Genomic DNA, 12214 nt, shown 5'->3' with positions numbered 1-12214 from the left:
CAATTCCTATCATTTTGTTTTGTGGTCATGTATCATTTTTGTTGTTTTTGTGTTGTTTTGATTTTGTCTTCATTGCTGTTTTGCTAGTTTTTTAACTTTAAAATAAAAAACCCACAAATGTAAACAGATATAAAATATTACAATATCTGCCCTGTTTACTTCAAAGGTCAGAAAGGACATAATAAGAAAATATTTATGAAAAAGCTTTGTAAATCTCAGGCCACTGTTTTTGCTACTATTATTATTGCAGGCTCCAAGTTAACATTTAATAGAGAGTGAGAGCAGAGGACCCCTCTATTTGGTCAGTTAAAATAAAATTATACACCAAATCCTACTAGTCTATAAGAAATTCTGTGGGGACAGCTATGGTTGGGCAGCTGTCTGCTTGTTTCTCATAGTATGAGATAGCATTTTAAAAAATGGGCAAAAGAGAGAGAGAGTAGATTTTAGGAACAGTACTCCGGCCATAGATTCAAGTACCTGTAGACTGCTAACACTAGGGGTGGGGTAGGGGAGCAGCAAGCTGCAGTCTGACCAGCCTCACTCAGTCCCTCAGAATTTTTCAGAGACCAGTAGGACTTAGTTTACAGGTTTACTGTACTGTGCTTAGCATAAAATGGGCATCAGTTTATATTAGTTACATAAATGACTGAATGAAGGAAAGCCCTGGGAAAATTACATGGTTGTGGAGTTTTGTACAAGTGAATTTGATGAAGCTGATCATCCAGATACTTACTTGAGTGGGAACTGAATTGCTAGAGGGCAGCTGTGGCAGAGTGGGGGTGGAGAGAACATGTAATGGGGGGTTGCTAGGGAGTAAAAGAGCCATATTTTAGCTCCTTCACAGTAGCTGTACGAGTAGGGACGTAGGGAGGCAAGGATAATTTAAACTGCTAAAAGTTGCAGCATCTACTACCACGGGCAGTAGCTCCCAGCCACAGCAATAATTTGTAACTTGAATTTGTTTCCAGTCATTCTACTCCTATGGTAGGTGCTAGTAGGTTTATATCCTTAGAGACAGGATACCGTTAGATACCTAATGTGGCATCACTGTGTCCTTTAGTCTAGCACAGCATATTCTAAGTGCTGCATGAAAATTCTAAGGCTCTACTATATGCTGTATTCAAGTGAAGATCTGCTAATGTAGGACTGTCTACTTCTGGAAAGTGATCTCTCTTTGAAAAGCAATTATTCAAAGCTGCTGCATTTCTAAATTTAAAAGTTAGTGCTTATATTGTTTGATCAATCATGCATGTCTGTATCTGGTAATCTGAGCAACTACTTTGAAGTTAACAATATGCAATACAATAACCATTGTTAATTTTCTATCATCTTGTTTTGAAATTCTGTATCATTTTTATTGGCTTTTTTCCCTCTCTTTAAAATTAAAAAAAATTTAAGACTGTTGGCTCAAGGATGGAGGAAATAGTTTCTGGTTTTTATTGGGAGCACAGCCAGCTTCACTGAGATTTCCTATGACCCAGATTTGGGAGAATGGTTCACCACATTTAAGCCTTCAAGAGATTGATACATTGGTAAACTTGAGGGGCAGTCTTTCTAATGATTGGATGGCTCACATCCCTTGTCTTGGGCTTCTTTTTTCTGCTAATTTAGTAATCAGAAAAGGCTTCAGAGAATGTGAGCAATCAGAGAGGGAAATTTGGCTGCCCATTTAGAGTCCATCACTCCAGTGAAATTTCACAGTTTCCTTCTATAGGTAGTACTGTGTTAAAACTGCCAGCTTTGATCTTTTTAACCATCAATATTTTACTTTCTAAACTGACCTCTCCTTCCTGCTTTCAAAGCTTTCTTTCTTCCACTTTATGGTGCAATCAGTTGAGTAGATTTCTGCAACCACGTGACAATGAAGATTTTCTAGGTCCAGATCTCTGAGATTATATACATGTTTCCCTGGCTGCAGTTTTGAGTGAATGCAAACTCTTGATTTCCACATTTACTTACCCCAAATAACTAGGATCGCTTTTATGCACACATTTTACTGGTTGAGTTCACTTGGACCTATTTCTAAGCTCCTGGGTATTGCCTCACATTTGCATGCATTTGTACAGTGAGCTCCAGGTCTTTGGATCCTTTGGATCTCTAGCATGCAGACACTGTTTCACTTTTCCAGCTCTGTGGGAGGCCATTGTATGTCAATTTTGTAAGTTCTTGTGTATTTGTACATCTTGCATTAAATCTGTTTCTCTAGTAAGCACTGAGTGACACAAATGCTACTAGTGTTATGATTAATTTTTAAAGACAAAGTTAGTGTTCATTGACAAGTTATAACTCTTCCCTTTATGTTTTGTGCTTATTTGAATCAAAGTGGGCTATATCTTGAGAGAAAAACTACTTTTCTGAGTACCATTAGGCATTCACTATTGTTGTTATATAACTATTCTTTTATTAATGATATTTTGTTCTTATACATCCAAGTTGTCATTTATTAACATTTTCAGTTAGTTTGGTATTCTACTTGGTTTGCACATGAGAAAACATTTTCCCCAGAGATGTTGTGTGACTTTTTCTGAAATAATTTATTTTGTTGAGAACTCCTTTATCTTTTCTCTTAGGATATGCCAAAGGCAAATTTAGTATCATTTATTTCTTCCCAAAATGAGTTATTACTTTATGTTTGCTTCATATGTGTGCTTTCCCACCATCTCATCTGAGACAAGATGAGAAACTAGTAGTCCTTTTGTTCTTGACTATTAAATTACAAAATGATATTAAATGTCTGCTGCACAGGCTCTGCCTTGAGTGTAAGTCTTCAAAGAGGAATGGGAGAGGCTCCGCCCTCACAATCCTGCCTGTGTAGAGGGAAGTCAGCAGGTAAACTACGAAGCACCATTCAGAGTGACAGAGACTAGAGCACAGATGATGCATGGGAGACTGTGGGACCCAAAGGGGAGAGTGACTTCTCCGCTTTGTGTGGAATTCAGGGAGGGTGTCTTAGAAAAAGCTGGCCTTGGGATGAGTCTGGGAAGATGATTACTTTGTTGGAATAGAGGTGTGTGTCAGAAAAACCAACATTTCTTAGTTTTTCCTCTATTTTTTTAACATCACAATCAACACAGAAGATGTTTTATACCAAATGTGTGGGTATTTCTTCCACCAACAAATAAGCAATCCATTGTGCCCACTAGTGAGGTGTCATATAATACAATTCAGTTCTGACCCTTTCTGCCTGAAGGGAGCATAAGGTCCCACAAGTTGGAGGCTCAGTCCCCAAGATTCTTTCCTCCCTACTTTTGCCAGTTGAAAGCCTCAAATTGTTTTACCTGTGCTTCTGACCAACTGGTTATAATTCGGGTTCCAACAGTCCTATCTTTGGGTTCAGTGAATTTGTTTGAGTGGCTCATAGTACTCAGGCAGGGAAATAGTTGCCTGATTTATTGTAAAGGATATTATACAGGATACACATAAAGAGATACATAGGACAAGATATGGGAAAAAAGGTGTGGAGCTTCTGCCCCCCTCCAGGAACTTCTACATGTTCAGTTATCTGGAAGCTCATGGAACCCTGTCATATGGGTTTTTATAGAGATTGCATTGCATGGCATCATTGCTAATAGACTGGGTGAAGGAGCCCAGAAAAACCTGTGGGTGCACCATTTCTTCTTCCTGGGTATAGAGCAGAACCTTTCTGGAATGAGGAGAGTTTTAAGACCTACAACCAGATAATACTAGGTCAGAGAATTTCATTAGGGCTAGCTTCAAGATGGAAAGGCAGGGGAAATTTAGAATTTCTGTTCCCTACTTCAGGGAAAATGTAGTTTCTGTAGGTTTGCCTTTGGGAAGGAGATCTAAGCCAGGAGCCATGCATTAAAAAACAATCTAGGGCTGGGGATGTAGCTCAGTGGGCACAGGGCCTGCCTGGCAAGCATGAGGCCCTGAGTTTGATTCCTGGTATATAAAAAAATCTGTATATCTGTATCTTCAGATATTACAAAGGGAAAGGGGCATTATAGGCATGTACAAAGCAGGCAGATGGGAAATAGTGTGGTACTTTGGGAAACGAAGTCTTTCATTTAGTTGGTGTGCTTGGAAGTTGAGGCAAAGGCCTGAGAAAGGTCTCAGGTTCCTACAGGTTCATAGTCCCTCAGTTTTCCAGAAGCATATTCATGGTGGTGGTTGTATGTTTCGTATTACATAGTAGAGAGTGTTATGGGCAAAATGAAAACATCATTGTAGCACATCTTTAAAATGTTGGCTGGGGTTAATGGAGTAATTATGAAAGAATCTGTGTAATGACAGCCAATAGAATAGAATACAGTAGAATAGAAATAAAACCCTTTCTCCCCTTCAAGTTCCCCAGGATCTGTTGGTGGAATACATTTGTTGAAAAGAAGCAAGAAGTAATCTATGTCTTGGTGATTACACTTTCAGGTTGCTCTCCAGCCTTGTGAGATAATACAGAAACCATGTGGATCTGGGCACTGTGGATATTCCCTTTACTCTGCAAACTCAGCCTGACAGGTAGGTCAGCCTAGGCACTTTTACAGGTGATGTGGTCCCTACTGCCTCTGTTGGACAATAATTTTTAACTTCAAAGTAGAAACATCTGGACCATGAGCCTCCACAGAGGACAACAGGGGATTGTGAACACCCTGAGTGTGTGTGCATGTGTGTGTCTGTGCATCTATGCGTGCACACCAACATGTATACTTTTACATATGTAAATTTGGTAAGATGGACTATTGTGTTTTCAAAGGGAAACATGGCCTCCAAAGGTCAAGATCACTGTTACGGTGTAAGGATAAGGACTTGTCACCATAGTTTTTATATTAGTTGTGGCTTCATATCACACACAAACACACACACACCCCTACAGTATTCACATTATTTGCCATAAATTCTAAGGGCATAAAGGCACATGAGACAGCAGCATATGTTTACAGTGTTCCAACTCAATACTGTGGGCCTAATATCTAATAGCTCTATCCATCTGAGATCCATTAATTTCATAATATCTTGTGTTTAAAAACTTAAAAGCAGAGAAAAATCAGTGTGGGTTGAGCACTGAGAAGATATAGAAGACATCAAGCACCAACATTTAGATGCTTCTTCTTACATGTGAATGGTCAAGGCATGTCAATGTCTGATTTCAAAGGGCCAAGGAAATAATATCCTCCAGTAAGTCCAGGAGGAGGAGATATTGATAAGCCCTGGAAAGACTGGTGAGCATTCATTTTATCTACTCTCCTGTAACAGCAGTACCAAGTGTCCTCCCTAAGGCTATTTGTTTCCCTCGCTGTATGGCAAGCAGCAATGGCAAAACAAATGTAGCCCTGTAAAAATAATCTAGGTAGAGTGAAAATCATTTTTAGAGCCACTTTTTTCTTTTGATACCTGTGACATTTTCGGTTTTGGAGACCAGATACATGATTCTTTCTGACTTGTGGCTTTTAAAATATGTTAAACAAAACATCTTTTTTTTTTTTAAAAAATAGCTTTATTGATAGAAAGTTCATGTCATACAGTTCGCCCATTAAAGTATATAATTCAGTTTTTCTTAGTGCGCTCACAGAATTATGCACCCACCATTACAATCAGTTTAGAACATTTTCATCTTCCATAAAAGAAACCCAACTATTAGTAGACATCCATCATTCCCCTGCCCATGCTCCCTCCCTTAGTCACAGGCAGTTGCTTATCTACTTTCTATCCCTCTATGTTTCCCTATTCTGGACAGTCAACTAATTATCTAACTAGAATTATATATCTCTTGACCAGTATCTTCCTATTGCCTCTCCCCTCTAACTACCCAAGTTTGTGGTAACCATTGCTCCATGCTTAGTACTCTGAGATCAATGTTTTTAGATTCTGAATTTGGCTAAGATCATGTCGTATTTATCTTTCTGTATCTGGCTTATTTCACTTAATGTAATGTTCTCCAGATTTATCCAGGTTGGGTAGCACAGACACTTTGACAATATTAATTCTTCTAATCCATGAACATGGGATATATTTCCATTTATTTGTGCCTTTTTCAATGTTGTTCATCTGTATTGCATAGTTTCCTTTGCAGAGATCTTTTACTTTCTGGGATTAACTAAAGTTTCTGAAGAAGCTCCAGATAGATATTGAAGGAAGAACTATTTTCAGAGGTTTTATAGGGGTAGATTTGGATTGATCTATCTATCTATCTATCTATCTATCTATCTATCTATCTATCTATCATCTATCTATGTATCTATCTGTCCCTACACTGATATTTTGGTGGCTGGCTTTGGATTTAGCTAATGCAATGTAGAATTAGGATGAAGAAGGAATCAAAATGAAATATGACTAGAAGAGATCATAATGAAAATAGTATAGTATAAGATCAAGAGGGCTGGGGATATAGCTCAGCACCACAAGTGCCTGCCTGGCAAGTGCAAGGTCCTGAGTTTGATTCCTAGAACCAAAAAACAAAAACAGAAACAAAACAAAACAAGAAAACAAGATCAAAAATATTCTGGGGAAAGAGAAGAAGCCTTCTTGTTTCCCTGTTCTTTAGCCAAGGATGAACTCTGAAATCCTACCAAGAGGTAGTGTGATGGGTGTTGGTGAATGGAGGCTGGGAGGCAAGCTACCATTGTACAAATATGTGCAGAGAACTGGACTACAGGACTAAAACCAGATATAAATAAACATATATATGTGCACACACAGAGTGCATACATGCACACAAACACATATATGACACACATACTACACAAACTACATCCTATACACATGGCATACAAATGTCACACATACGACGAAGACCCCACACAATATATACAGTACATGCTAAACACACACATGACATATATACACATACTGCCATTTTCTCTGGGTCATAGAGACAGAGTGAGTTGATTAGTGTATGAGGTATTCCTCTTGAAGCATTGTTGGTGGACATTTAGTTTTCCTTCTTGTGGGATTTGCATACTATCCAGGGTGGTCATAAAGTATTGACTCTGTTAATATTATGCTTGCTGTCCAAGGAGTCTCTAAGGAAGGTTTCAAGTTAGGTGGGCCCTTTGCACAATGCGTTTATGTAATATGTAGCATTATTTTGTTCAGGTCCAGTTAATTTTAGTCTTGTTAAGCATTTAGACTTGGAGGGTATCAGCTTTGTCATGCAAGTCTTTGGCATGCAAGTAACAAAGTTAGAAAGTCTTCGAACCACCGAGTGATGGGTGCTGCAGGTGTAGGGCTCATGTGAAGGACCAGGAGAAAGCATTTTTTAAATGCTACCACAGCATTGTGTTAGACAATCTCAAAACTTTTACCAAGTCAGTTTTTTAAAAAAGACTCATGCTTATCAAAATATTTTTGATGAAAAAATTACAGAAATGAATGCTGTCTTTAAAACAATTCCCATTTTAAATTTGAAGATTCCAGTATGTCCCAGTGCTACTGATGCCTAAAGTATTTTCTAACATTCTGATGGAGTCATTTAGCATGACTCCAAACCACCCATTAAATTTCAAATTGGTATAAGTGCCCTGCCCCAAATTGTTAAAATTATTGGTCATTCTTACTGGAACCAGGTACATAAAAGGAGTGCACTTTGCTTCTCCCAAAGGCTTGGGATTGATCCTACTATAAAATTAAATACTGTGTGGTATCTCTCATCTGAGTAAGGCAAAGAACAAACTAAAAGAAAAATAAAGGATGGATAGGACAAGGCAAGGGAATGGATCTCTTGCAGACAGGAAGGGGTCCAGGGGACCAAGTGCAAAGGGTGAGGGTGAGGGTGTGGGGAAACAGGCAGAGTGAAGATGTGCCAGGTACAAGGTCCTAACAACCTCCATGAATGTGGATGTCATGTGCCATAAACGTGAACCCAGATTAACAGTATCAACAAGAATGAAAAGAGGAAAAGAGAACTAGAGGAGGAGAGAAGGAAGGAGGGAGGGAGAGGGGAGGAAAGCACAAACTGTGTTATATACAAGTACCAGCTTCCCAAGATGATTATAAAATGCGTGTGCTGCAAAATGTACTAATAAAATAAAATTTTGAAAAGTAAATAATTTGAGGTAAATTTTTACCAACACAGTTAATTTTTATCTAGTGTTAGAATAACAAAAATATTGTTTTAAAAAATCAGTCTGATGTTAAAATACAATAAAGACTATTTTTAACCTCTTAGCTACTATAAAGGAATTCTCTGTACAACTAATGGGTGGTTATCTTGTTTAGCACTTGATGATAATTCTTCCTTCCTGGTTTCTACTAGAGCCTGTAACTAGATATTTAAGACAAATGTATCTTTGCAGAAGTAGGTTTCATCCTTACTGCCTCGTATTCAAGGGTTAAAGAGGAAAAAAAAAAAAAAAAAAAAAAGCATGCCCTGCAGCATAGCATTCAAAACAAAGGCATATCGTTAACAGTAAAGGCACAATTTCCCCTCCGCTGCTAATCTACAGTCTTGCCTCACTCTGCTGTTTCAGTGTTGTAGAAATACACACGTGGTAATGCACACCCCGGTGCTGCAAGAAATGGAACTAAATGAGACTGCAGCCAGCGATCCGACAGTGCTGTGCTATTCCTAAATCTGAAAACAGCTCTGACTTCCATGGACAGCGGCAGCTGTGAGACCAAACTTGTTTTCAAGCCAATTTTTAGTCGCCTATCTGAGCCCTTTATTTACCTTTTAAAGTCACAAAGATGCGACATTATAATCAAAGTAGAATTTTTAAAAAGTACTTTTATCACTTAAAGCTGAAACGTTGTGCTCTTGTGAATAAAGGAAATCTCACTGTATTGGGGCAATATACAGTGAGACAAAAAAGAACCCACCACCCCCAATCCATAGCACTGAACATTATATTTTGGCTTAAAAGTCTCTGGTTTCTTCTGTGAATAAAGATAGTCACAGAGGCATTGCTGGCTTCTTAACCAGTTTTATGTGGTAGGTGAAGACAAACAGTATATTTATAAAATTTCATATGTATAATCCTTTTACAGGGAAATAAATTATGGCAAGCTCAGTTTCACATACTTAAATGTGAACATGAGAGTGGAAATGCAAGAGGAACATTAATGATAGGGGGTGGATAGCCCTTATAATGACCTAAAGAAACTAACCTTAGTGTCAATAACGAGGCTTATGCTTGTACAAACCCACAAAACTGTGTCTTACACTTCTTATGCCTGTAAGCCAAAAATCTTAATAAATACATAAATGTTTAAGTGCTGTAAAAGTCTAATTGGGGTATCATAATATGAGTATTATTTAAAGTGCAACTTACCAGTACATTAAACTTTCACAGATTAACAGAAATGTGTATCACATGCTAAAGAATTCATCTAGGGCAAATAAGTTGCAATTTCTAAATATAGAAGTACAAGTGAATTTATCGGTGGCCCCCTTAAATAGTAAAGCAAACATTAATATCTTATTAATAAGCTAACCTTATAACTGCTTTACTATATGAAATATTACTTGAGCATGTATTTCTCCACCATTAACTGGCAAAGCATCAAGTAAAATGTTTCTTCAAAATTATTTTTTTAAAAAATAAGAGATACTGTAGGATTATTATGAAAAGAATTTAACTGGAAACTTTCTTGGCCTTACTGGGGACCATGCTTTAAGTATTTGTAAAGCAATTTCTAGATGATCCAATATCTGTGCATATAAAAGCACATTTATCCTAACTTATACTACCAAAAACCTGTTGGCCAAACAGGCAGAAATCTTTCTATATTAAATTGCACATATTAAAAATTTTCCCATGCACTTTGAAATTGGTATTTGTCTCTGCTCATATATTGTGATAAAATACTGAAATTTCCACTGTGAAAATAATCATTATTTAGAGAAAATATTCTTTTTTTCAGTTACTTAAGTAAATATTCAGTTACTTTTCCAGGTAAAGTGTCTTCCCACAAAAACAATTAGTGCAATCCAAAAGAAAGTGAAATACAGTGGAGAATGTAATTTCTATGATTCTTGCAGTGCAAAAAATAAATCAAACCACTGAACTGCACACTATTGAACCATTGAACTGCACACTGTCCTCCTTTATTGTGACATTAAAATTGTCCTTATTGAAGGTCCACGGTGACTTCTGTTCACCAAAAGGACTGAGTCCTCTTTCTTTTTAAATAAACTGTTGCTATTTTCCCAGGCTAAGGAACCTTAAAGTGGCACCTAAAAAGCGTGAACTCACTCTAATCTGCTAAATCTGCTTTGGAAGTGTAGAAATCCTCCCCTGAAGTAGCTAGGCTGCCATTGCTTTTTTACATGGGAGTATGACATGATGGTCACACACACAGTCCAAATGTCTCTCTCTATATTAATACTCTGGGGTATACAGTTGAAGAAAGAAGACAAGCTAAATGCCAGCAGCAGATGTGTGCTAAAAGAGGAACAGAGACAAGAGCAAAGAGAAGTGAGGAACAGTGGTGGGATACATTTCTAAAATTAGGTGCAGACTCAATTCTGCAATATAAGGCATGTTGAAAAACAGCTTGGTGATCATATTAGAAATTTTGAAGAAACACACATTTTTGTTTCCATTTATCCACTAAGAGCTACTTTACCAGTTTTTAGGTTGTCAGAATGCTAGTTGGGCAATTTAAACTTTGGAAGTCTTGCTTTGTATTTGTTTGAGCACTACTTCAGGAAAAAAAAGCTCAAAAGTACAGTTTTTCTGAGAATACCCTTTTCAACCTGACATTTTCTTTCCACCTGCACTACTACCCCAATTAACTTATGGAAAATGGGAGCAGGACATGCTACATCTGTGCCTGAACCTAGAGTACAGAGAGGAGAGGAAAGCCTTAAAGAACCACCGCCTTGGGAGAATATCCTATGAACCACCAAAATACAGTGAATATCTTTGACTAATCTGTAAATGTGTGGCAGTCATGAAGTAACCAATGGACTGCCACGCTATATTTAGTAAAGCTCATTGTAGTTTTATAACACAGCTTCGGAATGTATTAAAAACTTAAAGGACTGTCCCCACGTTATTTTGTAGAAAAAACTTTCTGACATTAAGTGCTGAAAAGATACACGTGAGTTATTGAGCAAATAAAAGCAAGTCTGAACTACTTTTCAACTCAGTAAGTCTCAGTTGAACACTATAGTTGTTTTTTTAATGGTAACAAAGTCACAAGTAGTGATAATATTAATGTATTTTGTTGACTAAGTTCATGATAGAAGGGAATTCTAAATTTCAATAATATGTTAATATAAAATAAATATATAAATTTTCCCATTAAAGTTCATACTCTCCTGAATTCTACCTATGGACCCTTTGAGGGCTTAGCTTCCTGTCTGGAGAGTAATTTGCCTTTCTGATTGAGTAGGGAACTATCAGAAACAAGATATGAAAATACAAATGAAGATATTTCTCTAATATACAATCTTCTAGAAAAAGAAAATTATCGATGCATAAAGGTGCGCCATAGTTCAGCACCTTATATTTTTGTCTTATGCCCATATCACCTATTATCCAATTATCCAGAATAGTTCTATCAGTTGCTCGTTTACTTACAATTTCACTGACACTGTGTTTAGTGCCTGGTGTTTTAATTTTTGCTTCTTTAATGTTGCTTTTGAGTAAGAATATAAATGTATTTTTTAATAAGTAGAAGTCCAACTCTTTAGAGGGAATAGTTGAAGAGATGTAGATTCTTTTCATCAATCTGATTAGTAAAACCTATTATACCCAGCAACTAGCCATCAAATTTAGCATTGTTCAGCCCATTTTCCTTAAAATACTCAATGCTGGTAGTATATGTTGTGTACAAAACTTGTGTGATTTCTTTTCTAGCTCTGCCAACTAAACCTGAGAACATTTCATGTGTCTTATACAACTATAAGACTTTAACTTGTACTTGGAGTCCAGAGAAGGAAACCAATTTTACTCAGTACATTGTTAATGTAATTTGGTAAGTATGAGTGGGAATGATGGCAGGGGACAGGCACTCCTGATTCATTGAAGAGTCAAGTTATACATGAAGTAAAACATTTTCTCAGTTATAACTTTGGGTGGGTACATGAATATCTAGTGGCTAGGTGACATCTTAGCCACTTGCAGCCATGCTGACAGAATCTGTTGCTGCAGAGAGGGGACATAGGACCACATGATGAATTCTTCCTAGAGCTCCCTTATTGACTAAGAGTAGGTTCTAGTTATGTGGAAAAGGCTGCATATTTACTTTTTTTTTAAATTTTAAAGAATAAAAGAAGGATAACATAATAATAGGGGGGACTTAGCAAATT

General features: G+C 37.2%; 1 protein-coding gene across 3 annotated transcripts in view; it reads left to right on the top strand.

Annotated features, from left to right (window-relative positions):
* Il31ra (interleukin 31 receptor A) overlaps positions 1-12214 on the top strand; it is a 105986-nt gene that overhangs the window by 24691 nt on the left and 69081 nt on the right. For all 3 annotated transcript variants that reach the window (XM_005392691.2, XM_005392690.2, XM_013518468.1), the window contains 2 exons: positions 4390-4479; positions 11763-11880. In XM_005392691.2, coding sequence (XP_005392748.1) covers positions 4425-4479; positions 11763-11880 — 173 coding nt within the window. In that variant the 5' untranslated portion in view covers positions 4390-4424. The remainder of the gene's footprint in view (positions 1-4389; positions 4480-11762; positions 11881-12214) is intronic.

This window comes from Chinchilla lanigera, unplaced genomic scaffold, assembly GCF_000276665.1.
Source record: "Chinchilla lanigera isolate Chin_1 unplaced genomic scaffold, ChiLan1.0 scaffold00045, whole genome shotgun sequence".
Taxonomy (NCBI): domain Eukaryota; kingdom Metazoa; phylum Chordata; class Mammalia; order Rodentia; family Chinchillidae; genus Chinchilla; species Chinchilla lanigera.
Note: the sequence above shows the minus strand (reverse complement) of the source record. Positions and strands in the feature narration are given on the sequence as shown.